Source organism: Panthera onca, chromosome A2 (genome assembly GCF_046562875.1).
Source record: "Panthera onca isolate mPanOnc1 chromosome A2, mPanOnc1 haplotype 2, whole genome shotgun sequence".
NCBI classification, from domain to species: Eukaryota; Metazoa; Chordata; class Mammalia; order Carnivora; family Felidae; genus Panthera; species Panthera onca.
Window position 1 is genome coordinate 13,715,085 of NC_138340.1, and position 27,871 is coordinate 13,742,955.

The 27,871-nt window shown below is 53.4% G+C and overlaps 2 protein-coding genes across 7 annotated transcripts in view; one reads left to right on the top strand and one right to left on the bottom strand.

Moving 5' to 3' along the window:
* Positions 1–365: 365 nt before the first annotated feature.
* LSM4 (LSM4 homolog, U6 small nuclear RNA and mRNA degradation associated) lies at positions 366–27,293 on the bottom strand. Of its 3 annotated transcripts, none has more exons than XM_081792244.1 (5): positions 27,275–27,293; positions 10,114–10,155; positions 6,067–6,165; positions 2,895–3,078; positions 366–1,053 (listed from the first exon to the last, which is right to left on the bottom strand). In XM_081792244.1, the coding sequence occupies exons 2-5, from the start codon at positions 10,114–10,116 to the stop codon at positions 962–964; spliced, it is 378 nt and encodes a 125-aa protein (XP_081648370.1). In that variant the 5' UTR covers positions 10,117–10,155; positions 27,275–27,293; the 3' UTR covers positions 366–961. The 3 variants fall into 3 exon arrangements, with proteins under 3 accessions (XP_081648370.1, XP_081648369.1, XP_081648371.1); XM_081792243.1 differs by lacking the exon at positions 27,275–27,293 and adding an exon at positions 14,703–14,826; XM_081792245.1 differs by lacking the exons at positions 6,067–6,165; positions 10,114–10,155; positions 27,275–27,293 and adding an exon at positions 5,113–5,504.
* Positions 23,709–27,871, top strand: part of PGPEP1 (pyroglutamyl-peptidase I) — a 29,347-nt gene continuing 25,184 nt past the window's right edge. Inside the window, exons 1-2 of one of the 4 annotated variants that reach the window (XM_081792239.1) lie at positions 23,709–23,848; positions 25,845–25,897. In XM_081792239.1, coding sequence (XP_081648365.1) covers positions 23,815–23,848; positions 25,845–25,897 — 87 coding nt within the window. In that variant the 5' untranslated portion in view covers positions 23,709–23,814. Of the gene's footprint in view, positions 23,849–24,033; positions 24,455–25,844; positions 25,898–27,871 lie in introns of those variants that run through there. The other 3 variants (XM_081792242.1, XM_081792237.1, XM_081792238.1) reach the window with 3 other exon arrangements.

A 27,871-nucleotide genomic window follows, 5' to 3' on the forward strand; every position in this document is an offset into this window, starting at 1 on the left:
GGGCGGAGGGCAGGACACCGGTGGCAAAAGGATGGGCTGCGTGGGCATCACGCTGGCTCCTCCCTGGGACTTCCCTCCCTGGGACTTCCCTCCCCCCCCTTCCCCGCATCACCTCTCTCTGCAAAGGGGCCCAGGGATGACAGGCAGACCTGGTGCTGGAGGGCCACTCCCACTGCCCGGACAACAGCCACCTCTTTCTTAAAAGGACATCATGGGACACGGAACCAGTGTCCTGTTGAAATACTTCCCCTTGGCGAGACAGGCACCAACCCTCGAAAGGAAACTTCTTTTATGGGGCTGTGATTTCCTGAGGATACCACACTCTAGATGTGCCCAGTGGCTCAAAAGGAATTAGGAATTTGCAGTTGGTAGTTGTATTTGTTTTTATTTTTGTAACACAAACAGGGAGAGAGGAGGCAAAGGGGCAGGGCGCAGCAACGTCCCAGGAACAGCTTCTGTGGCGGCATACGTTCCTACGTATTTGTTTTCGAAAGGCAGTTCTGAGGTCCGTGTTTCAGGAAACTCCCAAGGCTGTCAATCTCAGTGCAAACAGCTTAAAATAAAAACCTCCGGTCTGTTCACCACAGGAGGATCCAACTCAAAATGCAAAATAAGCCTGTTTGGAAAGCGCCCGCCCTCAAAACAAGAGCGAGGGCTTTAAAGACATACTAAACACAGAATCTTCCAGGAATCAAGTCAGCTGCGGCATCACAGAACCAAAAACACCAAATAACATATCCAACTGTAGAACTGCTGGCTTTAAAAAATAAAGGGGTGGGGGGGGGGCTTACGTAAAAAGGATCACAAAATGACAGACGGTGGGGGGACGGGGGCTCTTCCCCAACACCTGCCTCTTCTTTTTGCTCTGAACACACTCCCGAATCGGAGAGCAGGACCGCAGCGTCAGGGAGCGGCAACAGATGCTCAGGGGCAGCTCAGTCTCGGGGGGACGAGGGGCGGCTCACTGTTTGCCCGCCTGTCTGCCCGGCTTCTTTTCCGGCTGACCTCTGCCTGTGCCTGGGATCCCACCTCGGCCCCGGCCACCAAACACACCTGTGAAGACAGAGGAGGGGGCTGCAGCAGAGCCAGGTCTGGAAGTCCAGCTGAGATGTGGGGTGGTGCTCCAGAAAGTTCTCAGTGTTGACAAGGGACAAGACCAGGTCCCCAGGGGTACGAGGGATGGCAGGGAGGACAGAGGTCAGCTCCCAGTCACACTGGGGCTTGGGGCGGGCTTCCTGGGAGAGGGCCTGGGGCCAGGGTAGGGGGGAGTCATCAAAAGGACAGAGCCAGATGGCTTCCAGGAGAGGAGGGGAGCGAGAGCCTGAACAGGGACAGCACTCAGCCCAGGGGGAGGGGCACAGGCCCCCAGCTCTGAGGACCCAGGCTTCTCTTTCCCGGCACCGCCCACACCCAGAGAGAAACCAGAGTTCCTCTCTGCCCAGGAGAGAAACCGTTGGGAGATTCTGTGTGTCCAGCCTGGGGGCGGGGATAAGGGAGTTCTCTGCCCTCTAACCCCCGCTGGCCAGTGACGGGGCTGTGTTTCTAAGACATTTTATGTGGAGCCCGAGGTAGGAGCTGTGTAGGAGGCTGAGTAGTCAGGGATAGAACACAACCCCACCCAGGGAGGACCCGGAAGGACCAGGGCAGCATGGGGACACAGAAAGGTGCCCACAGTCCCCCTTCCGCCACAAACCCACAGCGGGCCCTACAGGGACTGACGCCAATGCCCGCAGAAGCTGCCTCTCCTCACCTCTCACGGGCAAGACCAGCTCTGCCACACACCGTGAGATTTCCAGCTGCCGCCGAGGGTCCCATGGCCTCTCTCTTCAGAGTGGCCCAAGGAATTACTCCTCCCTCAGTCTCTGCTCCTCTGGGCAGCTCACTCAACAGTGGTGACCCCCAGCACAAAGAGCCAGCCCCCAGGTATGGAAAAGGCCCAGTTCACCCCCAGGCCTTGGTAACCCTCCATCTGGAGTGCCCTCTCCGCCTCCTCCCTCTGGCTCACTCCTGACGATCACGGGAGCCTCAAGGCTCCGGGCTGACTCTGTCCGTCCTGGCCCTGCCTGTGAGCCCCCCGGGGGGTGGGGGGGGGGCGGGACCTAGGCCTGGCACACAGAAGGCCCCTACAGATGGAAGAGACAAAGCCAGGGCCCTCCAACAAGAGGAGTGAGTAGGGGGTGGGGGGTCTGCAGATGGCCTCTGGGCTCAGGCCCCAGCTGACTGCACAACAAATTGAATTTTAAGCCAGATTTATAATCCCGGGGTTGGGGGTAGGGTGAGGGGAGTCGATCAAAAAGGCATGAACTCTTCCTTGTGTAAAGGAGAGACAGCAGGGAAGGGTCTCACGCCAGGCCCTGAGCTGGGATTCTCACCAGCAGCCTGGTGAGGCAGGGGCCCCTAGACTCTCTGCAGAGGGGAAACTGAAGCCGGGGAGGTGCCTCGCCATGCCCAGAGCACCTGCCAGGACCCACAGGTGGGCATCAGACGAGGGCTCAAGTCCCACGTCCGCACGGGCACCGCATCAGTCGGCTGGGCTGGACCCAGAGTTAAGGGAGCACCGATGACGGCTGCCGGGCAGAAGGGCCCAGGTCGGGGAGGAGGGGGGTCAGCACCACCCACCAGGACTACACGATGCTCCTTGGGTTGGGCCTGTGGGGCTGGGGCAGGCAGCAAACAGCAGCACCAGGAGAGCCCTGTGAGTCATGACCCCCAGCTCTGCGTAGGGGGCTCAGAGCCAGGCCTGTGGCACCGTGACGGCACCACCCAAGAATGTCAACACTGAGACGGGATGGCTGACACGTGCTGCAGCCACCCTTCAGCGGCAAGGCCCGGGCAGACCCCGTGGCCTAGCCAGCTGGAGGGGTCGGGGGGAATGAGGGGAGAGAAAGGCCTACCTCGCCCAGCACCCCCCATGCCTCGACCCTTCTGCTGCTTCTGCTGCTGCAGGCCACCGCGGCCACGGCCCTTGGCCACCACCTCCTCCTTGACCATGTCGATGATCTCATCAGGTATGCGCAGGTACTTGATTGTGCTGCCACGGATGTAGCACTCGGGCATCCGCCAAAACTTGTCCCCATCCTGTGTGAGAGAAGGGGGAGTCTCAGATCTGGGGGGCATGGGGGGAGTCCCTGCAGAGGGGGTGCAGATGGCCAGGGCACATCTGTCCCTCATGTCCCCATTCCCACCCGGGCCACAGTCCTAGCCTCCCTGCACCTGCAATCACCCCTGCGTAGTTCTCAGTCCTGGACTTGACGTGGGGGTGGGGGAGCTGCCTTCCAGTGGAATCTCTCCAGACCCTTGGTATCCCTTTATACAGGAAGAGTCAGGGGATCACATGAGATAGCTTCCTCATTCTCGACCTGTCCTCCTGTGTGGGACAGGGTTTGTTACCTGCGGCCCACAACCCAGAGAAGGCTGTGGCCCTACGTACCAGGCACTGCCACAGCCCGGCCGTGGCCCAGCCCCTCCACTCTCCTGCCCCCAGCCTTCTAGAACCCACCTTCTGGAACCCTCTCCTTCGGCCCTGACTCACTCATTCATCCACATGTCTCCTGACAGGCTCTGAGCTGGGTGTGGGACACAAGTAAGTGGGATAGAGACTCTGTGTGACCGGTGAAGAGGGCGGGAGGGGGTGGCAAGGCTGGCCAGAGGCGGCAACCAATGATGCCAGTTTTCAGAGGAGCTAATTAAGGCTGGAGAGATTAGGAGGCTTGCAAAGTCACAGACTCCGGAGCAATGCCAACGCTGCAGGTCCTAGGATGTCAACTGCCTCCCCCCCCCCCCCCCCCCCCCCGTACCCTGTGACCAGCACAAGGCCTTGCTCCACACCCCCTCCTGTTGCCCTTGGGCAGGAGCCCAGGGCCTCTTCCTTCAGATTAGTTCTCCAGCCCCACCCCTGGTACCCTGAGCCAGAAGTCTTGGCAGCCCTCTCCTCCCTGCACATCCCTAGAAATCAGACCAAGACACTTCCCTTCTCAGAACCCAATCAGGGCCCCCTTGGCCCAAGGACAAGGTCCAAACTCCTCAGTGTGGCTCCCAAGGGCCTGAGATCTAGCCCCACCCTGGCTGCCCTCTCTCAGCTCTCGATGACGTGCCTTCCAGATGGAAACTTCTAGAACACACAGTGGGCTTCTTGCCTCTAGCACTTTGCACATGCTGTTCCCACTTTTCCATGTCTGGCTAACTCTGACCCCCGACAGGCCTTGCTTCCCAGCCTCCTTGAAACCCCCAGTCCTCATGCATAACACTTGCCAGCAGTGCCTGGGTCAGGCCGGTCTGGCCCAGTGGAAGTACTCAACATGACAAATGGAAAACTAAGGGCCAAAAGGAATGTCTGGGGGCCAACTCTTCCCAGGAGTGTGCACGAGCCCCCAACCCGCACAGGAATCCCATGAGGTCTCGGGGCACTCCTCTCCCAGGAAAGGTAGGCCAGGGGCCAAGTCCGCAGGGATGCAAAGTACAGCCTGACAGAAACAGAATGATTCCATGGAAGCTCAGGGCTGGGACTGGCTGCTCAGGGCTCAGCTTTCCCTTAGCCAAGGACAGGCTGGGCCCAGCACACTCCCTGCAGGAACCAGAGCTTACTCTGCATTCCCTGGCAAGAGCTGAGCAGCCTGAGCTGAAACCACCCTCCAACCAACCTTAGCTTTCCAGTGCTTTCTTGGCCCCTGGGGTGTCTGTATCCTGCCCATGCTGCCTGCTGCCCAAGGGAGGTGCTGCTACCACATGTTTACAGATGAGGATGCCGGAGAGCCCAAGTGACACTGAACCTCACACCGGCCTCTCTTTCCAACCGGTAGATACAAAGGGAGGACGACCCAGGAGGACCCACATGTCCAATCTCTGCTGGCGGTGGAGGTCAAGGCTGACCTTGCCCTGAGAACTGGCGGTTGCTTCCAGGCCCCAGCAGTGGACGCAGACCTACTGGCCACGCGCTCGGCTATGCACTGTGACAGCGTCTGCTATAGCCACACTGGAACTGCCCAGACACCTGCTGCCAGAAGAGCGGCATGAAAACCCGGAGAAAGTTTCTAGCGGAACACCTCCCACAGTGTACCATCACAAGAAGCAGGGCACAGAGCCACACAGGTGAGGGGAGACGGTCACACTTACCAGTTTGCCTGCCGGGGTGTGAACCATCCAGGAGGACGGCCCAGGGGCAAGACGGGCTGCCTAGTGCTCTGCTGTACTCTGGGATGGCAAGCCTCAGGGCACCTGCCCACGGGCTCAAGACAGCCCCATTCTGGATGGTCCCCCTGCACCTTCCTCCCCTGTAACATAGGGGGCTGTTGCTAAAAGGGGGATGGAGACTGGAATCAAGGCAGAAGGAAAGCCCTGGCAAACCCCAACACAGGTTAGCAGTAGAGAGCCCTGCCTTCACCACTATCATCATTCTCATTGCTCTGTGGGTCATCCTGAGGGCTGGGGAGGCCTGGGACCCTAGACCCCCAGTCCTGGCCCATCCAGGGGTCCTCCTGGCCCTGTACTTCCTGGTTTGAGGCCTTGGGAGGTAAACAAGTTTCCTAGTCCACAGGGCCACAGGGCTGCCCTCGCCCCCTGGTGGCCTGGATATCCCATGGCCACATCACCCTGGCCTGCTTGGCGAGAGATATACACAACCAGGACCAAAGGCAGCAGAGGCTGACAAGGAAGGTCAGGCTTGCCTTGGAGGCCACCGCCCTACCTGGACACTAGGGATGTGTAGCCAGAAGTGCCCCCTAGGCCTAAGTCCTTCTTGTTTAGGATGGGCACCAGAGGTGGGCGGATGGGGCAGCGTCCCCATAGGTGCAAAGTCCGGGGCACTAGGTGGAGTTGGAGGCCCACACATCTGCCCCCACCACACCTGGACCAGTCACTCGGGCCCCGCCCTTCCTAAGCCCCGACTTCTTACCCTGGCGGGATGACCCGGCAGATGTCATCCCACAAGGGCAGGGAGGGGCCTTCACTCCCCTGAGGGCGCTGAGGCTCTATAAGCCCCAGATCTTATACCAGCCTGGCCCTGCCTGACCAGCTGTGCCAGAAGGCCCCCAGGCAGTGGGCGCCGACTCAGGGCACGAGGGCACTCACCCTAGATGTGCAGATCACCTCTCGAAGGTTAATGTTCATCCAGTTATCACAGCTCACCAGGTGCCCATTGTACGTCTCTCCATTTTTGAGTTCCACCAGCTGGAAAGAAACGGCCCCAAGTCAGCCATGGGCCCCAAGGGAAGCGCAGCCCTACTTCTAAGAGCTACGGGACTATGGCCCGGGCCTCATTCTGACACATCCCAGCACCTCTTGGGACCCAGTAGCCACAGCACATGGTGCCTAACATGGTCCACACACACACACCCCCACTCCCCCACCCCCTGACCCCCGGCCTCAGTGGCCCATCTTACAGGCGACATGTTTTACATCCTCTGTATGTTTTGCTGGGCATCGTAGACTTCTACGATGAAACCAAAACAAATTTTTTTTTTTTTTAAAGTTTATTTATTTTTGACAGAGACAGAGTGCAAGCATGAGCTGGGGAGGTGCAGAGAGAGAGAGAGGGAGACACAGAATCTGAAGCAGGCTCCAGGCTCCGAGCCGTCAGCACAGAGCCCGATGCGGGGCTCGAACCCGCAAACCGTGAGATCATGACCTGGACCGAAGTCGGACGCTTAACCGGCTGAGCCACCCAGGTGCCCCGAAACCAATTTTTTTGTGCAAAGCAAACAAACAAAAAAACAGAAAACAAAAACCAAACAAACCCACAAAAAATCCTCTACAAATCTTTCTTTAAAGGAACCAGTGAGGTTTGGGGAACAGTGGCCACTGATTCATGACAGCTGGGAAGGCACACCTCAGCTGGTCCGGGCAGGTGTGCCAGGGGCAGGTGTTCTTTGATGGCACATGTGTGAGCTTTGGTGGTCTGGAAAGTCTTTTTCCATCCAACGCTTACTTACTCGTCTATTTTATTTTATTTTATTTTATTTATTTATTTATTTATTTATTTTTAAACGTTTATTTATTTTTGAGACAGAGAGAGACAGAGCATGAATGGGGGAGGGTCACAGAGAGAGGGAGACACAGAATCTGAAACAGGCTCCAGGCTCTGAGCTGTCAGCACAGAGCCCGACACGGGGCTCGAACTCACGGACCGCGAGATCATGACCTGAGCCGAAGTCGGACGCTTAACCAACTGAGCCACCCAGGCGCCCCTATTCATTTATTTTTAAAGCTTTCTTTTTTTAAAATTTTATTTATTTTGTGTTTTTTATTTTTTTTAACATTTATTTATTATTGAGAGACAGAGAGAGACAGAGCATGAACAGGGGAGGGGCAGAGAGAGAGAGAGGAAGACACAGAATCCGAAGCAGGCTCCAGGCTCCGAGCTGTCAGCACAGGGCCCAACGCGGGGCTCGAACTCATGAACCGTGAGATCACGACCTGAGCTGAAGTAGGATGCTTAACTGACCGAGCCACCCGGTCGCCCCCTTACTCGTATATTTTAATGTGTTTTGGAAAAACACAAGTAGTAGCACATCATTCTGAAAATATGCTGACATTTAAAAAAGAATCAACATGGGGCGCCTGGGTGGCGCAGTCGGTTAAGCGTCCGACTTCAGCCAGGTCACGATCTCGCGGTCCGTGAGTTCGAGCCCCGCGTCAGGCTCTGGGCTGATGGCTCGGAGCCTGGAGCCTGTTTCCGATTCTGTGTCTCCCTCTCCCTCTGCCCCTCCCCCGTTCATGCTCTGTCTCTCTCTTTCCCAAAAAAAAAAAAAATAAAATAAAATAAAATAAAAAAGAATCAACTCGGGGAAAAAAAAAAAAAAAAAGAATCAACTCAGGTACCTGCCCAGGAGAAATAAAAACAAACATCCACGCAAGAACGAGTGTACAAATGTCACTGCGGCCAAAACAATCCCAAATAGACAAAAAATAGAAACCACCCACATGTCCATCAGCAGCAGACAAATGGATAAACAAACTGGTATGTCCATACAAAGGAGTATCACATGGCCATAAGGAGCGAAGCCCTGATACACGTTAAAATGTGGACGAACCTCGAAAAATATCATGCAGAGTGAAAGAAGACAAACACAAAAGGCCACACAGTGTATGATCCCATTTCTAGGAAACGTCCAGAAGAGGCAGATCCATAGAGACAGAAGGCAGGTTAGCGGTTGCCAGGGGCTGGGGGAAGGGGAGTCACTGTTAACAGGGATGGGGTTTCCTTCTGGGGTGATGAAACTGTTCTGAAACTACACAGAGGTGGTTGTTTATAACACTGTGAATGTACTAAATACCCCTGAGTTGTATGTGTTAAAAGGCTGAATTGTAGGGGCGCGGGGCTGGCTCAGTCAGAAGAGCATGTGACTCTTAATCTCGGGGTTGTGAGTTTGAGCCCCTTGTTGGGTGTAGAGATTGCATAAATAAATGAATTAAGTAAAAACTTCAAAAAAAAAAAAAAAAAAAAAAAAGGTTCAGGGGCGCCTGGGTGGCTCAGTCAGTTCACCTGCCGGTTTCGGCTCGAGTCATGATCTCACAGTTCATGGGTTCCAGCCTCACATCAGGCTCTCTGCTGTCAGCGCAGAATCTGTTTTGGATCTTCTGTCTCCCTCTCTCTGACCCTTGCTTGCTTGTGCATGCACACACACACTCTCTCTCTCAAAAGTAAATAAACATAAAAAAAAAAAAAGATTGAACTGTCTATGAATTATATTTCCGTAAAAAAGAGAGAACAGGATATATTGACGTATATCACACACTGTATGATTATGGGCAAAAGTCATTTAGGGAAAAAACACGTGTTATGTGATCCCATGTATATTTTTGAAAAGCACATTCATGTTTATACACGTATGTTAAAAGTCTGGATGTGCAGGGCACCTGGCTGGCTCGGTAGGTGTAGCATGTGACTCTTCACCTTGGGTTTGTGACTTTGAGCCCCAGTTGGGCCAGGAGTCTACTTAAAAAAAAAAAAAAAAAGTGTAGATGTGCATATATCAAAGATACAGTTAATCTGCTGGGAAGGTTAATGAAGAGAAGCTTCTAGGTTTTGTTTTTTTTTTTTAAATTTTTTTTTTTTTAACGTTTTTATTTATTTTTGAGACAGAGAGAGACAGAGCATGAATGGGGAAGGGCAGGGAGAGAGGGAGACACAGAATCCAAAGCAGGCTCCAGACTCTGAGCTGTCAGCCCAGAGCCCGACGCGGGGCTCGAACTCACGGACCATGAGATCGTGACCTGAGCTGAAGTCGGACGCTTAACCGACTGAGCCACCCAGGCGCCCCCGCTTCTAGGTTTTTTTTTAATGTTCACTTGTTTTTGAAGGAGAGAGAGACAGAGCATGAGCAGGGGAGGGGCAAAGAGAGAGAGAGACACAAGAATCTGAAGCAGGCTCCAGGCTCTGAGCTGTCAGCATGGAGCCCAATGTGGGCTCGAACTCAAGGGCCGTGAGATCATGACCTGAGCTGAAGCCGAATGCTTAACTCATTGAGTTACCCAGGTGCCCCTGGAGCTTCTAGTTTCTATGTATCTCTAGTGTTTGACATTTTTTAAAAAAGTTTATTTATTTTGAGAGAGAGAGAGAGCATGTGTGTGTGTAAGTGTAAGCAGAAGACGGGCAGAAAGAGAGGGACAAAATCCAAGCAGGGTCCGCACTCAGCGCAGAACCTGACCTGGGGCCTGATTCCACAAAACTTGAGATCGTCACTTGAGCCGAAATCAAGAGTCGGATACTTAACCCACTGAACCACTCAGGTGCCCCATGGTGTTTGACATTTTCTCCCCCTAAGTTTTTAAACGTTTATTTATCTTTGAGAGCAAGAGAGAGAGAGAATCCCAAGCAGGCTCTGCATCGTCAGCACAGAGCCCGACACAGGGCTCGATCCCATGAACTGTGAGATCATGACCTGAGTCGAAGTCAACAGTCGGATGCTGAACTGCCTGAGCCACACAAGTGGCCCAGTGTTCGACATTTTAGGAAGCATGTATTACTTTTATAAGCAGCAGAACTAACCCAGGTCCTGACACAGGCAGAAGAGGGTTAGGAGGGCAGGTCTGCCTCACCCTTTGCCCAGTATCCCCACCCCCATTCTGAGGCTGGCCCCCACCGAAACTCATTGCCCCCGACCCACATGGACTCACCATGGGATGATTCTGAGCAGTCTTCAGCAGCGACAAGGGAAGCTGTAAGGCAAACAAAGGCATGTGACTTGTCTGTCTGATCAGCACCAAGGAGGCTTGGCCTCTGGGCACGGCCGGGACTCCAGTCTCACAAATCTGCCAGCTCATCACAGCGCTGGGGGTGTGGGAGCCTGCATCCCTCACCCCCCGATAGAAGACACGTGCTCCCAACGCTGCCCGACCCCAGGACACACAGCCGCCTCCCGGTGTGGTAAAATCTCGAACACTTCCCTCCTGCCCAAGATCAGAGGCAGCAGTCACCTGGTCTCGGGGCTGACCAAGGGCCTTTCTTTATAACTCACGTTGCATATATTTACACCCTCGACAGGAAAGGGCTTAGCCCTCCATGCTTATCAGTAGCATCACAGCACACAGGTCCTACTGCTGGTCGCGTTTTTTACTCAACTGCTGTCTCTGAGATGCATCCATGTGAATACATGCAGCTCCTTCAACTTCATCCTCAGTGAGGTTATTGTCACACCCACTCTACAGATGGGGATACTGAGGCTTAGAGACGGAGGACCTTGCTGGGCACTATAGAGCTAGTAAGAGATAGAGCCTGGCTTGACCCCATTTGCTGGAAGGCAGTTCATGCCGAGCCCACGCCTCAAAGGGCAGCCAAGCAGCTGGGAGTCAGCCTTGATCGAAGGTGCCTATGTCTGAGCTAGGTTTTCAGAGAGCACTCCATCAGGTAGGAGGAAGAAACATTCCAGAAAAAAAATCTGTCATTACTACAAGTGACGGCAAATAAAAGATGCACTCTTTGAAATATCACCCAAAGTTTTCAAGATTATTAAAAAAAAAAAAAAAATCTGCTCTTCTCATTTTGGGTGCACAAATCACGACCCACATGCTAAGCGCCTGCCTCTCGGTCTCCAGGAGGGTGACCTCGGGTGGCAGTGCTTGGGTCCGGGATTCAATGACAGGCCATCTGGCAAGGCCAGATGAAGGTTCCGGACCGAGGGTCCCACGGATGAGACACTGCCTCAGCGGGGGGGACGGGAGCTTCACTGTACCCTGCCCTCACCCTCCCAACGCAGGGCAGCTGCTTCTCCAGGCGGTGGCAACCGGAGGCCAGAAATGGCCCTCCACCCCCACAGGGGGGCCCAGTGGAGAGACTTGAGCGGGGATTCCCACATCCCATAGACCTTCTCTACGAAGGGCTGCCCAGGGGAGGTCCAGCGCCGGCAGGAAGCCAGGCCCAAGCCCACTTCCTGTATTGGCTTCCTGGAAGGGCAAGAGAAGAAGGGGCCACGTGGAGAAGAGGTGGCTGCTGAGAGGAGGGCGGGCAAGCAGGCTGGGGCCCCAAAGAGACAACCTGCAGCATCTGTGCCCTCATTTGTGCGATGGTGCCCAGGTGCAGAGAGCCATGGAAAAACAGGAGGCTCCGACTCCCACGCGGGGCCGCGAGCCTCGGTCGCCTTTTACAGTGGAGAAGCCTCAGGCTTTCCTGGGCAAGCCTGTTGTCTTGTGTCCAAAATGGGAATGTGGACCAGGGTGACACGCTCGGGTCTTCCTTCCAGATTACCTGAGGGGGCAGGGCCAGGCTGGCCCTGGAAGGCATAAAGGAAGATGGACTCAGCACTGAGAGGCAGAGAGAAGTGCAGCCAAGGCCCCTCTAGATGAGGGACCAGCGGCCAGAGCAGGAGGGACCTTCCAGGGACACACAGCAAGATGCTGGTAAAGCCCATGAAAGCAAGCTGATGTCCGTCAGCAGGGGACCCACAGGGGTCCTCCTACAGCATACGCACCTTCTTTTTAATTCGTTTTATTTTTGGGAAAGCACAAGCGAGGGAGGGTCAGAGAGAGGGGGATAGAGGATCCGAAGCAGCCTCTGCACTGACAGGCTGACAGCAGCGAGCCAGAGGTGGGGCTGGAACTCATGAACTGTGAGATCCTGACCTAGGCTGAGCTCAACTGACTGAGCCACCCAGGTGCCCTGCTTTTTTTTTTTTTTTAAGTTTATTTATTTATTTTTGAGAGAGAGGGAGTGGGAGGGAGAGCGTGAGCGGGGGAGGGGCAGACAGAAAGGAGAGAGAATCCCAATCAGCACAGAGCTCGAACTCACGGAACTGTGAGATCAGGACCTGAGCCGAAATCAAGAGCCTGACACTTAACCGAGCCACCCAGGCACAGGCTTCTATGCCGGCGCTGGCCTTTCCCTTGTCCCGGCTACTGGCAGCACAGCCCTGGAGAAGCCATGGCTTCCTCGGCTGTAACTGTCAGTGCCCTATTCACAAAGCAGCTGAGAAGGCGTCTGAGACACAGAAGGCACCAAAACCTGCTCCCAGCACTCCCCTGCACATCCAGTCCCCAGGCAGGTCACAAGGCCAAGCCAGCTCCAGCCAAACTGGACCATTCGGTTTCTCACAAGCCACACCCATTTGTGCTGCACGACCTTTGTTCCCCAAGTTCCCTCTGCCTGAGCTGTCCTTCCCCAGGCTGGTAGCTGCTCCCATATCACTTCCTAAGGCTCTTGGCCAAGCCCTCATAATAACCTCGTCTAGGGATTGAGATTTCCACCTGGGCCACCCACTGCTGCTTCCATTATAGGACAGAGCCAGTCTCTAATTATCTTGTTTATTATGTCTCCCTGGCTAGACTGGAAAACTCAGAGGGTGTGGACTTTGTCCAGTGCCGAGCTTGGAGCCAGGCACTTGAGAGGGACTCAGTAAATATTTGCTGAACAAATACACAAGAAAACGCACACATCATCCAGGGAGGCAACCGGTGTGGGTGGAATAACTGCCCCACCCCACAGATAAGAAAAGGCGAGGCTCAGATGGGGAGGGGTGGCATCGTAACAGTCCCCCCAAGGCTGCAAATGGCCGGGAGCAGTGTCCACATCTTGCCATCTTCCAGATCTTTATCCCTAAACTGAGCCGGAGACAGAGGCTGGAGGAAGGGGAAGATCCCTGAGAACTTAAAAGACTCGGTGGGGAAGAAGTTCTTGAAGGTGACCAGGGAGATGGCACAGGGCAGGACACCACTGGGGGAGACAAGGCCATCCGGAGTTGGGAAAGTCAAAAGCTTCAGAAAAGAGCCTCCCTTCCTCTAGGCTTTTTCAGAATGTCTGGGGTCTGGTTCTCAGGTCTAAACCAATCTAAGGCTAGACCTGACAGCTTCCTGAGGCTCCCAATTCAGGAAGCTGTCATGGATCCACCCTCCAGACCTCCAGCTTTCGGCCCCACCATGACCACAGGGAACTGGCAGTGTGTCATGCCTTGTCCCTCCGTGAACATTCTTCAGGCTGAAAAAATAAGTCTTTCCACAAGCACGGTTCTAGGCTCAGGCAACAACTTATCAGGGATAAAAGTCAAAGATCCTGCCTCCAGGGAGCTTAAGGAGGAAGGAAACTTCCGGTTCCGCCCATGCCCTCAGGTCAATTCTGCCCTCACTCCCTTCTCTCAATTCCTGCAACAGCCAGCAGTATTTAGTGCAAGCCTTCCCTAACCCTCAGGGTGACTGGTGCTGATGGGCTAGGCACTCTCCTTAGGAGGCTTGGCTCTGAATTTCTGTGTGGTCCTGCTTCCCTGTCCACACATTTTAATTTTTTATTTTTTTGAGAAGGAGAGAGAGAGCACGCAAAAAGAGGGGCAGAGGGAGCGAATCCAAAGCAGGCTCCATCCTCAGCTACGGGGCTCCATCCCATGACCCTGGGGTCATGACCTGAGCCAAAATCAAAAGTTGGACGTTCAACAGACTGAGCCACTCAAGTACCCCTACACATTTTTTTTTTAAAGTAAGCTCTACGCCCAACGCGGGGCCTGAACTCACACCCCCAGTATCAAGAGTCGCATGCTCTACCAACTGAGCCAGCCAGGCGCACCTCCCTGTCTATACACTGAAGGCACAGGCACTCGCTGGCCTAAGTCCAGAACTTCCAGACCCGAGAGCAGCATGGTTCTGGAGAGGTTTCCGGGCAGGGCCTCAGTTTCTCCTTCAGTGAATTGGGAGGGTGCAGTGATTCCACTCGTGGTTCAAAATGCCCCTTCTCCAGAAACGACACCCTGTGTGATCCAGGGAGAAGGCAAATCTCCTCTATGGGCCGGTTTTTTTCAGCCTGAAAACGAGTGGCACAGAAGACTTGTGCTAACATTCTAAGAACCTTGCAGGTCTTGAAAGTCTCAGAACTGGCTTAATTTGAGAACTCAGATCGGCCCTCTGTCGCTCCACCTTTCCAATATATGAAGTTAGATTAGGTCGGATGCACTTGGAGCCACTCCCTGCCCGAACTCACTCTAAGTCGTTCACCGGACCCTTTGCCGGGTCCCCTCTCTCAGGCCTCGGTTTCCCCATCTGCAAGGTGGGAAGACTGCAGCTACGCAGACGTATTATGAGTACACGTTCGTCCAATCCTAAATTCCCTGAGAGCGACGTGCTGGGTGCCCTGGGAGACCTCCCTGCCCTCGTCTGCGGCCGGGGGGCAGAATCGAGGCCCTGGCTGCACGCTAGCTCCGCGTCGCCCCTGCCTCAGCGCCCGCCCCGAAGGCGCTCGGCGGCCGCGTCCCCCGCCTCCCGGAGAGACCTCGCAGCCGCGCAGCCCTCACCATGGTGTCGGCGGGGAGCCGGCTAGCCGACCACTTCCGCCGCCGCCGCTCACGCTCCTGCCGGTAGCCGCCCTGCCGCGCGCCACTAAGCTGAAATGAAGTGGCAGCGACGCGAGCCAGTCAGCGCGGGGCTCGAGGGAAGAGCAACCAATCAACGTGGAGTAGGGAGGGGTCGGCTAGACAAGAGGGACAAGGTTGGCTGTGTTCTCGCTGGAGGAATACGAGAGAGGGCCGTAAAGTGTCGACGTGAGTGCTGAAAAAGGGGCGGAGCCACGCGCGCCGGCGCCAGTGGCCTTGTGGGTAAAGGCGCATGCGCAGGTGAAACTCTCGTTGCTCTCCTGGGCTCCGCGCTGTGGGCAAAGCCGGATATTGCCACAATTTGCAAAGGAAGAAATTGAGGCTTCGTGGTTATTGGGTTGTGTCTAATGCCTCCCTTAGGGCTCCTACACTTCTGATTTTAGTTATTTTAGTTGAGCCTCGCCCCAGGCACGTCTTTTGCTAGGTTGGAATCCCGACTGTGCCTCTCTGAGCCTCAGTTGGGTGACCATCAAGGGTTCCTTCCTCTGCTTTGACCTTCAAGCTTGTAAGTGAGCAGTAGGTGCCTTCCTCCAGTGACTACTCTTTTCCAGGTGTCCTGAGTGTCAGCATTGGCACGAGAGCCTTTCTTACCAAGACCAGGGCCAAGTTCTTCCAGCTAAGAAGGCCCTATATTTCCTGGAGCCTGCTTGGGGAGGCCTTGACGCTCACGTTCTCAATAAAAATTCCCCTGCATCAGGCCTCAGAGACCCGAGCAGAAAAAGATGGGAACACATAGGCCTAGCCACCTCCCACTAAAATCTCCCCTCTAGGACCTGGTGAGGGAGGGAGATCTGGGTGCCCAGCGCTGCTATAAATGAGCTGAGTCAGGCATGTTATTCCCTTTCCCCTCCTCCTTAAAAACCGAAATAATCATCTCTACCAACCAGGGTTACTGTGTGGCTTGAAAAAATATGGAAGCCACATAAAGTGCCAGGCACCTGGGAGCGCTGAATCAACAGTTGTCCTTCAAGCCTTAGCTTGGGGTCCTTCCACCCCCCGGGAACCAACTTTGAAGACTCAAGGGCACATAGCCTATCAAGAGGGTGACCCCAGGAAACCCCTATTGGAGGTGGAGACTGAGAAAGGGAGGGTAGGATCCTTGCAGGGGGCACCAATGGGTAGTCAATGCAGTAGTCTAGCAACTGGGGGTGAGTCCAGCTGGAGACCTCACAGAGACAGCAGAAAAGCTGGTGTCTTAATAGTGATTCCACCTAGGGTCAGGGCAGCTGGGGTATATATTCAAGCCTTCTCTAGCATTGGCTTAGGCCTGGGTGCTGGTGGGGTCTGGGTTGTGTGCAGGACACTGGTAGGTGACTAATAGTGATACGCCACTGGGTTAGAGGGATTAGAATGACAAGCCAAGCCTTGTTTGCCAATGTTAAAAAGGCTGATTAAGGTAAACAACAGAAACTGCGGTACCATGAACTGTCTCGGCATCAGCATGGTGGTGGAAATAGGAAGAAAATCACAGGCTGGTACACTCCCTTCTGATTTTCCTCGACTTCTGTACTTACAGTTTCTTCTTTGGCCCAACTGGCAAACGCCTGTTCATCCTTGAAAACTCTGCTTGGGTGACCCCGTGTGGCAGACTGCAGTCACTGCAGTTGTTGTCGGCCCTTTTAACATAGGGATGGCCAGGCAGAATAGAAGGCTCCATCCCCCTGGCCCATCATGATTGGTTAAAGGAGGAGCATGTGACCAGCCAAGGTTAATTAGGATCTCCCTTGGGAGGGATGCTGAGGCTGGCCAAGAGAGCTTTCCGTGGAGGTTGTTAAAAGTGACACAGTGAAAGACGAGGATTGGTTTTCTGGACGATGCTTTCTCTGCATGGTGAATCCAACCTCCACAAGAGCTACCGTGTGGGGAAGGAGGCATGGTGTGAGCCCCTGGATCCAGCTGTACCTGAAGCCATGCAGTGTGACTTTCCACTTAGCCCAAAATGTTGTCCTTTATTGCTTAATTCTCTTGGAGTTTGGAGTCGGTCCCCGGCAGTTGGCATAAGGTGCGCTAACGTGTAGGTGCTCTGCGAACATTTCCGTGATAGCCCCCCAAATCGAATCGTCCCTTCTCTTACACTTTGGACTTCAGTAGCTGGCACTGAATCACTACCTAGTCTGTGTCACATTGTCATTGCTTGCTTGCCCACTTAAGCCTTCTCAACTCTGACTTGTAGGCCCCCGTTTATCGCTGTCAGCCAAGTTCCCGCTTTTCATCAAGGACACGTGACCCAGGCTCAACCAATCAGAAGGCTCCCCCGGGATGGTTCTGAACCGGCAGAACCCGAGCGGGAGTCAAGTACAGACCTCCCCATCTCGACTTCAGAATCTTGGCCGTATTTAATCCTGGATCCAGCTGTACCTGATGCTTCATAAATCCTCCTCTTTCCTTATCCCTTGAACCAATAATGCTATTTTTTTTTCCAGTCTACTTTAAATTGTGTTTCTGGGGGGCGCCTGGGTGTCTTTGCTGAGTGGTGGACCCTTGATTTCAGCTCCAGTCACGATCCCAGGGTGGGGATCTGTGCTGAGTGTGGAGCCTACTTGGGATCGTCTCTCTCTCTCTCTCTCTCTCTCTGCACCCCACCCCTCAAATAAAAATAAAATAAATATAAGTTGTGTTTCTGACAGCAGAAACCTAAAGAGTAAAGGTCAAGGTATCTGTCAAATTAACAAAAACACTCTACCCTACACTAAAAAAGGGGGGGGGGTTGAAGAACTGTAAGACCCCATGCTGTCAAAGTGGTGGTGAAAACTGGTACACCTATGTTTCCTTTCGAGTGGGGAAAACATTGGCATTGTTGGCCAATTAGGTCTCAAAATCCACAGACGTGTCACGTCCTTCAGGAAGCCATTTCCAAAATTTTATACCAAGGAGACCTTGCAAAGGAAGGGAACCACTCTATGCCAAGGCCTTGCAGCAACGTTGCCAATTGTAAAATAACACAAAGAACATCAAGGTCTAACAGCAGTGGACTGGTTGCATAAACTACGGTTCACCCACTAGACGGAATATTTTCCATTCATTAAAAATTATATGTAACCTCACCATCATCGCCAAGGGTGGGCTGAGCTCCGTGACTCACTTTCAAAGAACAGAGCAGAGAAAGGGGAAAATAGTGACTTGACGGTGGAGACATGTAACAGTTGCCACACACAGTGGGGTGAACGGCAGGCCCCGAAAGACACGTCCAGGTCCTGACTCCGGAACCTGGGAATGTGACCTTACTTGGAAAAAGAGGCTTCCCACATTTAATCAAGTTAAGGGTATTGAGATGAGATTGTCAGGGGTTTAGGGTGGAGCCCAAACCCAGTGACTGATGTCCTTCTAAGAGAAAGGCAGAGGGAGATTTGAGACACCGAGAAAACAGAGGCAGAGTTTGGGGTGATGCAACCATAAGTCGAGGAATCCCCAGGAGCTGGAAGATCCAATGAAGGATCTTCCCTTAGAGTCGCCAGAGGGAAGATGGCCCTAGGGACACCTTGGTTTTGTGCTTCTGGCCTCCTGAACCTTGAGGGAAGAGATCTGCGTTGTTTTAAGCCACCGAATTTGTGGTCATTTGTTATGGCAGCCACAGGAGACCCAGAAGACACCACTATGAGAAATTGTGTGGATGTTAGGGATCCCTGCTACGATGAGACGAAAGGGGCGTCTCACCTCTCCGGTCTCCCCCAAACAGCCACAGCCCCGTTCTAATCACAGCAAGAACATCAAACAGACCCAGATGGAGGGTAGCCCACAGGACACGGGCCAGTCTTCCTCAAGACTGCTCAGGTCATGAACAACAAGGAAAGACACATATCCCATTCTATTAAGGAAAAAAAAAAAAAAAAAAAAGATTCCCCCTTATTCTGTGTGACCACATTGTCATCCACGCTAATGCACGGAAACAATTCTTTACAAATGAAACTTGGTTTTTCAACAACTCTGAGAAGTTCGGTGCGGTACTGAGTCCATTACATCCTATCGATGTCAATTTCTGGTTTGGCAATAGTTTAGTAAGATGGACCATTTTACGGGGCCAAGCTGAGCGAAGGGTCCATGGAAATGCTATTTTTGCAACTTTATATTAGTCTTCAGCTGTTTCAAACAGAGAAGTTATAAAAGCTGAGTGACCAAAAGACTCGAAAGCAGCCTGTCGAAGAGATACTTGTATACCCGTGTTCATAGCTGCTGTCTTCGTGACGGCCAAAAGGTGGGAGCAGCCCAAGTGTTCACGAAGGGATGAATGGAGAAACAAAATGTGGGGTATTCATACAATGGGCTATTATCAGCCTTAAACAGGAAGGAAGTCTGACACATGCCACGGGTCACGGAGGAACTTTGAGGACACTGTGCTAACTGAAATAAGCCCGTCACAAAAAGACAAAGGCTGTATGATTGTATTTATATGAGGTCCCTAAAGCAGTCATAGTCATAGAGACAGAAAGTAGAATGGTGAGCGCCAGGGGCTGGGGGAGGAGAATGGGGAGTTAGTGTTTAATAGGGACAGAATTTCAGTTTTACAAGATAAAAAGTGTTCTAAGGACCACTCGCAAGAAAGTGTGAATGTACTTTTTAATTTTTTATTTTTTTTAATGATTATTTATTTTGGGGGGGAGGGGGGGAGTCAGAGAAAGAGGGAGAGAGAGAGAATCCCAAGCAGGCTCTGCTCTGTCAGCGCAGAGCCCAATGAGGGTCTCGAACCCACAAACTGCGAGTGAGATCATGACCTGAGCGGAACTCAAGAGTCAAACGCTTAACCGACTGAGCCACCCTGGCGCCCCTGAATGTACTTCTAACACTACTGAACTGAACGCTTAAAAATGGCAAAATTTAGGGGCGCCAGGGTGGCTCAGTCGGTGAAGCGTCCAACTTCGACTCAGGTCGTGATCTCACGGTTCGTGAGCTCGAGCCCCACATCGGGCTCTGTGCTAACAGCTCAGGGCCTGGAACCTTCCTTGGATTCTGTGTCTCCCTCTCTCTCTGTCCCTCCCCTGCTCACGCTCTGGCTCTCAAAAAGTGAATAAATGTTAAAAATTTTTTTAAATGGGAACATTTATGTTAGGTGTAATTAAAACACACACACACACACACACACACACACACACACACACACAAACCCCAAAACTCTAGTGGCATTTTTTTCAAAAGGAAAAGTGTCCGTGTTGGATTTATTTTGGAGTACAGGTATCCCCAACTTTTCAAAAGTTCACGTTATGCCACTTGCTTTTATGAAATACCTACTCCTTAGTACCCATTTTCCGTAACCGAAAGAAATGGGAAGGTTTAGCGACTGTTCTGCAGCGAGTCCTTATAGAGGCGGCGTGCATCCTGGGCAGCAGGAGTGGAAGCCCCAAGCTCCTTCTCCGAGAACTACACTCAGCATCACAACGTCAAGCCACCAGAGCACCCGCCTGTGGCTGTGAGCGTCTGTGTCTTATTTTGATTGGTTGGTGGTCGATCGACTGAGTCATTCATTCCCTTAACAAGATGCGTCCTGGGGCACCTGTGAGGCTCAGACAGTTAAGCCTCGGACTTCGGCTCAGGTCATGATCTCACAGTTTGTGGGTTCGAGCCCTGCGTCGGGCTCCGTGCCGACAGCGTGGAGCCTGCTTGGGATTCTCTCTCCGGTGTCCCTCCCCTCCTTGTGCACGGGATCTCTATTTCTCTCTCTGAAAATTTTAATACACATTAAAACAAACACACAAACAAGATGTGTCCTAAGGTATCAGAAAAGCCTAAGAGGTTATTTTGGGGGGTCTGGGAATGCTAAAAAATTTTTTCCATATTAATTTAGATGCTTCTTTGCCATTTCTGCTTACTAAAGGTTTCACAGAAACACTCCACTTTCAGATAACAGCAGAAACCTGTAGGTGATGTGTGTTGGGGGTGCAAAAGCTGTTGGCGATGTTCCCCCTCTACTCCCACTTTCACACACCACCCCCATCCCGGTTCTCTCCCCAAGAGGCCCTAGCATCAATTTCTTGTTTTTCCCTCCTGAGATATTTTCTGCATTTGCAAACACATTTGTGTTTCTCTTTCTTTCTTGAACATTTGCTTTTTATTCCATAAATTCTTCTACGCTGGATTTCTTTCCTCTTCTTTTTAAATATTTTATTTATTAATTTGTTTTTATTTCAAAAATTTTTAACGTTTACTTATTATTATTATTATTATTATTATTATTATTATTTTGAGAGAGAGAGAGATAGACAGAGTGAGAGCAGGGGAGGGGCAGAGGGAGAGGGACACACAGAGTCTGAAGCAGGGTCCAGGCTCTGAGCTGTCAGCACAGAGCCCCATGCGGGGCTTGAACTCACGAACCGAGAGATCATGACCTGAGCCAAAGTCAGATGCCTAACCGACTGAGCCACCCAGGTGACCCTGTTTATTTTTAAAGTAGGCTCTACACTGGACTTGGGGCTCAAAGTTACCCTCAGAGATCAAGAGTTTCATGCTTTACTGACTGAGCCAGCCAAGTGCCCCTGATCTTTTCTTTTTTTCTTTTCTTTCTCTTTGTGATAAAATGCACATAACTTAAAACCCCTTAAACCATTTTAAAGTGTACAATTCATTGGCACTAAATACGTTCACCATGTTGTACAACCAACACCTCTATCTACTTCCAGAACATTTCATCACCCCAAAATGAAACACCATCCCTCTTACCAATCACTCCCTCTCCCCCCCTCCCCCAGCCCCTGGCAACCATTCATTTGCTTTCTGTTGTCTATGGACTTGCCCGTTCTGGACATTTCTTATTCATTCATTCATTCATTCGTTCGTTCGTTCATTTACTTTTGAACATTCGTTCATTCATTTACTTTTAAAGTTTTCACTTATTTTCAAAGAGAGCATGAGCAGGGGAGGGACAGAGAGAGAGAGAGAGAGAGAGAGAGAGAGAGAGAATTCTGACAGCAGGCTCCACACCATCAGCACAGAGCTGTTCTGGGTATTCCTTATAAGTGGAATCATACCCTCCGTGGCCTTTTGTAACTGGCTTCCTTCACCAGGCACGATGTTTTCAAGATTCATCCATGCCTGGATCAGAACTTCATTCCTTTTTATGGCTGAGTAATATTCCATTGCATGGATGGGCCAATTTTGTTTCCCTGTTCAGCCATTGATGAACTGATGAACGTTTGTTTGTACAGACCTTCGGGCAATTGAATAACGTTGTCATGAACAATCACGCACAAGCATTTGTTTGAACACCTATTTTCAATTATTTTGAGTTTATACCTAAGAGTGGAATTGCTGGTCCTATGATCACTATGCTTAACTTTTTGAGGAACTGCCAAGCTTTTCCACAGCAGCGCTTTAGGGCTTGGCTTTCCAATGTAATTATCTTGCCCCCCCCCCCCCCCGGCTTTTTTTTTTTTTTTTTTTTTTTTTTTAAGGAGCCCTCCATTTCTCCCTGCCTCTTCATCTATCTCCTGGTGTTGCTGGGCCTTTCTTCCACTCGCTCTCAGCAGTACCGTGTGACTCAGTTTCTCCCCATCAGCGCTGACTCTGGATGTTATACAGGTTTCCTTCCTTTTGTACATTGGGATGAGGGCAAGTGATGTGGCTTCCCTCCCTTCACAACCCTGGCTTCTAGCAACATGTGCAGACACTTCTGACAATGTTTGAGTTATGAAACGTGATCGTGGGGAGATTTTTGTTCTGTTCTCTTCTCCCACTTGGCTTGGCTCTTGTTCGCACAGCTGGTGCAAGCCGGCTCTCAGATTTTCTGAATTCTACCTGAAGCTGCCAGAGACCAAAATAGCCACCGAGTATGTGACCTCTGGTCTGAGCTTGCAAATCAGGGCTCCAGGCCAGTCCGAGGAGCTCTGCCCTGGGTATTCTGAGGCTGGGGCCAGAGGCAGATGGCCTTTGAGTCAGCACCTAGGCTAATCCGGTGCCAAGGCTGCTTGGAATGAGATGTCAGCGACCCGAGTCCAAGGTCTAGCCCTGTTTTCTGATGATGGGGCCAGAAACTCAGCTTTCTCTGGCAGTTTTTGGAGAAATCCTGGTCTCTGATGATGATCATTAGTGGGCCACCTACAGTATGCCAGGCACATACTGGGTGCAGGGACATGGCTGTAATGGAGGCAAGCTCCTGACCTGGAAGTTCTAATCCCTATGTCAGAAGAAATGGGAAATAAATCAGAAAAGTAGAGTCTATCATGGACTGTGGACGAAGGGCAAGCAAGGAAAGGAGATGGACCTACTCACAGAGGGTGAGGGGCCGGGTAGGGGATTCTCAGCCAGGGAGGGCAAAGAGAACACCCAGGAAGAGGTGAAGTGCAGCTGACTCCTGAAGGAAGAGAAGCAACTAGGTTCGCAGATACCGGCAGGGCATGTTCCAGGCAGCAGGAACAGGAAGTGGAAAGGCCCTGGGGTGGGACGCTGCTAGGCCCTTGGAGGGCTGTTGGGGCTAGAAGTGGGGTAAGTGTTGGGGAGACGGAGAGAGGGGAAGCCTAGGTCTGCGGAGCCACATCACCTTCTTTCTTTGCAACATAGGAGCCTGCAGAGGACCTCTGGGCTCTGCACCGCCGCACTGTGGTGCTGGGCTTTCGCTTTATTTCGTCCCCCCTCTCAACCTCCTGGCCCGCAGGCTGCTTCTGGGACTCCAGGAGGCTCTAGTCGAGTGGCCTTAGGATCCATGCTTCAGTTTCCTCCTCCGTAAAACGCAGCGACTAACGGAGCCTTACCGGCAGGTGGCGGGGAGGGGACCCAGATAATTCACAGCCGTGAGCAGACAGCGGCGCTCAGTGAGTTCAAGCGGCCACGCCGCACAGGACGAACTGTCCCCATCACTCGGGTGGAGACACTGAGGCCGGAGAAGGCGGGGAGTCGGGCTCTCTCCGGGGCTGAGTGTTCGGTTCTGGGCGCGCACGCAGCGTCTGGCACCCGGGGGCGCGCACGCCGAGCGGCCCGGCCGGGGGCGGGGCCGGGGGCGGGGGCGGGGCCGGGGGCGGGGCGGCGCGGGATCCGGGCCGCGGGGGCAGCGGCGGCTGCGGGACTCGCCAGTCCCGACGGGAGCGGGTCCGAGGCGCAGCCTGAGCCCGTCATGGAGCAGCCCAGGAAGGCGGTGGTGGTGACGGGTACGCTGATGGCGGCCGCGGTGACAGCGGCCGCGGGCAGGGGCGGGTCGGGCGGCTCCAGAGCCGGCGGGGTCGGGAGGGGCGCGGTGGCCGGGCGGGGCAGGTGCTAGGAGTCGTCTTAGGTTTGGAAGATGTCATCGCCCAGCTCAGTCCGCGCAACACGTAGAAAGTGAAGAAGGAGCGCCCCTGTGTTCCCCCTGTCAGGGGTCGGGGCAGGCAAGGGCGTGGGGGTCCGGTCAAGTGCCCAGCGCGGAGCAGGCCCCTCGGACGTCCTTCCTTCCCCAGGTGAGGACAGTGGCTCTCTGGGCACCTGTCTTCTGTCTGCCCGGCTGGTGGGCAGGACTGGACTTATCCCTGCCCCTCCCGAGGTCGGGCCTGTCCCCACCCACGGCCCCAGGGGACAAAGGCCAATTTGCGGGCAGGAAGTGCCCCAGTGACAAATGAACCTCCTGGCAGCCAGTGCTCCCCCAGCCCTGCGCTAAGAGGGGGCTGCTCTCCTGAGGCAAGAGCAGGTGGAGGTCGGGGGACCTCGAGCGGGTAGCCGCTGTCCCTGTTATCGCCAGGACCGGCTGAGTCAAATATCTTTTCGCCCCGGGCTGTTTATGGGTGAGTCCTTCCCCGCTGTCACCAACTCCCTGAAACTTAACTTGTTCCTCCTCGAGGAGACTCCGCCTCAGGGCCACGTGGGCGTCAACTTCCGCCGGCCTCTGGTTGGGGGGTCATTTTGACCCTCTGTCTGGAGGGGTCAGAGTAGGAGATCCCGCTAAGGTTCACGCAAGTGGTTTGTGGACCCGGGAGGGTGAGGCTGGGCCTGGAATTCTCAGGAGGATAGAAGAAGGCACTCACTCAGCAGATGTGTGTAACTGGGGCGAGGGTCACTGCCCCCCCTCCCCCCACCCGCGCAGCCCTCCTGTATCTGGTTATTTGTTCCTCTCGTGTCCACTATGCAGGGAGCCACCGGAGTGGACTTTTTCCTTGCATGAGTTCACGATAGGTTCACCATCTCCATTTGGCAAAGGGGAAACAGGCTCACAGAGGTCACCCTGTTTGTAGGTGGCTGAGCTGAGACTCATACTTAGTCTATGAAGGAGGAGAGAGGGGGTAGGGAAATCCTGCCCCCACTGGGGGGGGAGGGGAGCCTGCTGTTCCAGGACACAGCATCCCTTGGTGGGGGGGGGGGGGGGCTTGACACCACCTGGGACCCTCAGTCTTCTTGGGGATGTTCATTTTTAGGCAGGGTGACAGGGTGATCAGAGTAGAAGAGCTGTGGACTCTCATGAATCTGGTTTAAAATCCCAGCTCTTCTGCCTTCTGGCTGTGTGACCTTAGGCAGCTGTTTTCACCTCTCTGTGCCTTAGTCTCCCTCCTGTAAAAGGGGCCCAGGGAGCAGCCTTGGCTGAAAGGGGGATGCGGTGAGGCCGAGTGCCACAGTGCGTGCAGAGCATCCTCAGGTGGACTCTCTTGGTTTGTAAGTGGGGCTGGAGTTTGAGCAAGCGGACAGGAGGGTGGCAGGGTGGTGTCCCCGTCAGCCTGTCCTGGGAGACACCCACATGCATCCCTTAAGGGGGCTGTTCCTTACTTTGTGGTGGTTCACGGAGCCCAGAGGCTCTGCACAAAGACGGCGAGGAAATAATTGTAGAAGGGGGTCGGGGATAGTGGAGGAAATCACGAGGGGAACAGGCCAGCCCTTTCTGGGCCAAAAGGCCACTGGCCCCTTGCTGGGCACAAAAGTCAGGTGACGGTGAAGACAAGAAAGGACAGTTAAAAGCAGTTAAGAGCAGAGAAAGGAGGGGGTGCTCCGGAGGCCCCTGGGTGCACCCAAGAACACAGGACCAGGCCCCCTGACATTGTCCCACGTGGCAGGTGCTCTTGAAGATCCCTGTTCCCCCAGGCGGGGCAGCAGCCTGACCTTGGGCAGGCTAGAGAAGATCACTGGGTGGTGATACGCTGACTTCCCTGTTTTGGTTTTTGTTTTGTTTTTTTTTTTTTTTTGCAGGGTTCGGCCCTTTTGGGGAACACACTGTGAATGCCAGCTGGATTGCAGTGCAGGTAACTCAGATCCGGAGGGTAGGAATCAGGCTTGGGGCTGGGGTCCCCCTGGAAATATATGGCACCAAAGAAGGGAAGGAATCTATGAAGAGAACGCCTCCCTTGAAGCTTCCAGCAAAACGTTTATGCCCGATACACTCTTCTTTCCACATGGGAACCACTGTTACTTGCACCTGTCAGCTTGCTCGGCACCGAGCACTCTGAGTTTCCCCCACAACCCCTTGCATGGCTGGGGGCACTTATTCGTGTGCCCACTTTACTGATGAGGCAACTGAGGCCCAGAGAGAGTTATCTGAGGTCACACGGTGAGGAGACTAGAATGGCAATTGCCTCAAAGGTACCCCATGCCCCAACCAGGTTTGGGGGTGACCGGGCAGGGATGTTGGGGGGATGTATTAACCTTGTTGAGAGGATATAATGACCTTCACTGTTGCCTCCCAGCAGCTGGGGGAGGAGAAGGCTGCATACTGGGGGGGGGGGGGTGCCTTTCCCACTATCCTGAACAGGTTGTTAGCCTGCAAAGCCTTCCAGTTTCTTTGTCAGATGGGGCATTTGGAGAGACAGACGGGAACAATGGGGAGAGAGAAAGAGAGAAACGTTTTCTCCTTATATAAATCAGATCTGCAGAGACCGGAGCCAAACTCATGTTAATCCTAGCCCATTAGCTGCTTGATTTAAAGCATCCCCTGCTTTTCACTCCAGAGCCCTGACTTTGGAGAAAAATCCAAGTTAAAACCTCAACGCATCAACCCCTAGTTGGGGGGCCCCCCACCTCTGATGCCACCCCTCATATAGACCTCAAAGTCTTGGCGACTTTCCTTTTTAAAAAAATGGGCACCCCACCTTCTGAGCGGGACAGAGGGACGGGGTCCCCGGGACCGCAGATGGAAGCGTGTCCGGGGCTCTGTCCATTGGACCCGCTCCCTGGAGCCCCAGACAAAAAGGAAACAGCGTGTTTCTGAGGACGTTGTGTGTCTGGCTTTGTGCGAGTTTCAGACAGGAGCCTTCACGGGGCTGAGTGGACACAAAGCCGTGTGTCTGAATTCCTGGGCCCCAGACACTATGATCTGCATCTAAATAGGAGAAAAATCAATTAAACAATCTTTGGAAATCCCTCCGGGCTTTGGGATGTGGATGGTGGGGGACGGCAGCTTTTCATCCCGCTGCCGGAGGGGAAATACCCCCTGATATTTTGGTCGCCCAACTTGCCAGACCTGGCCTCTGGAAGACTTTGAGTTTTCTCCCTCAAGCTTAGGAAACAAGAAGAGAGGCTTCTCCACCATTCCCTGGATAAAAAGATGCCAACCTTCCCAGATCTGAGCGTTTCCCTTAAAACAAAACCCAAACAAACAAGAAATTGTAGTTGCTCATACATACTTTGAATGAACGCGTCGGCGTAGCTCCACGAAATTTTCCGCGCGTGCACCTTCGTGTCACCCGCGTCTGGATCAAGATCTAGAACATTCCTAGCCCCCTTCTCTGCGCAGAAGAGCCTTGGTGCCCCTTCCTAGCTATTTCCCCCCAGGCGTAAACCTCTCTGCTGACTCCCCCCCAACTCCCCTGCCCCCGCTGCCGCCGTGGGTGACACCTGTTCTAGAACTCGGCATCAATGCAGTTGCACTTGGGTCTGGTACCTTCTGCACAGCACAGTGTCTGCGGGTTCCTTCTGTGGGGTGGCTGGGAGCTCCCCCTGGTGTGTTTTAGTTGACCTGGGTAACACGGATTTGCCCGTGCAAAGGGTGTCCCGTTGGGTGGGTGGAATCCATCCCTCAAGAAAATGTGCCTCGGCATGTTCTTGCTGTGATCCAGACCTGAGTTCTGAGTCAGTCCCCTCAAGCTGAAGATGGGAATTTTGTTCCCCGGGCTGAGCAGCAGTTAACTTCCGGTCCCTACTGACTTTTCAGAAGCCCAAGCTGTCATCTGTAGAAACAACCCCTCCTCTCCCAGGGACCAGCTAACTTCTCTTGTCTCTCT

Coding starts and splice junctions, on each gene's coding strand:
- LSM4 (XM_081792243.1), bottom strand. Junction 6,166..10,113: donor CTGCTCAGAATCATCCCATG/GTGAGTCCATGT, acceptor GTTTCTTTCCAG/CTGGTGGAACTCAAAAATGG. Junction 3,079..6,066: donor AGGTGATCTGCACATCTAGG/GTGAGTGCCCTC, acceptor TCTCTCACACAG/GATGGGGACAAGTTTTGGCG.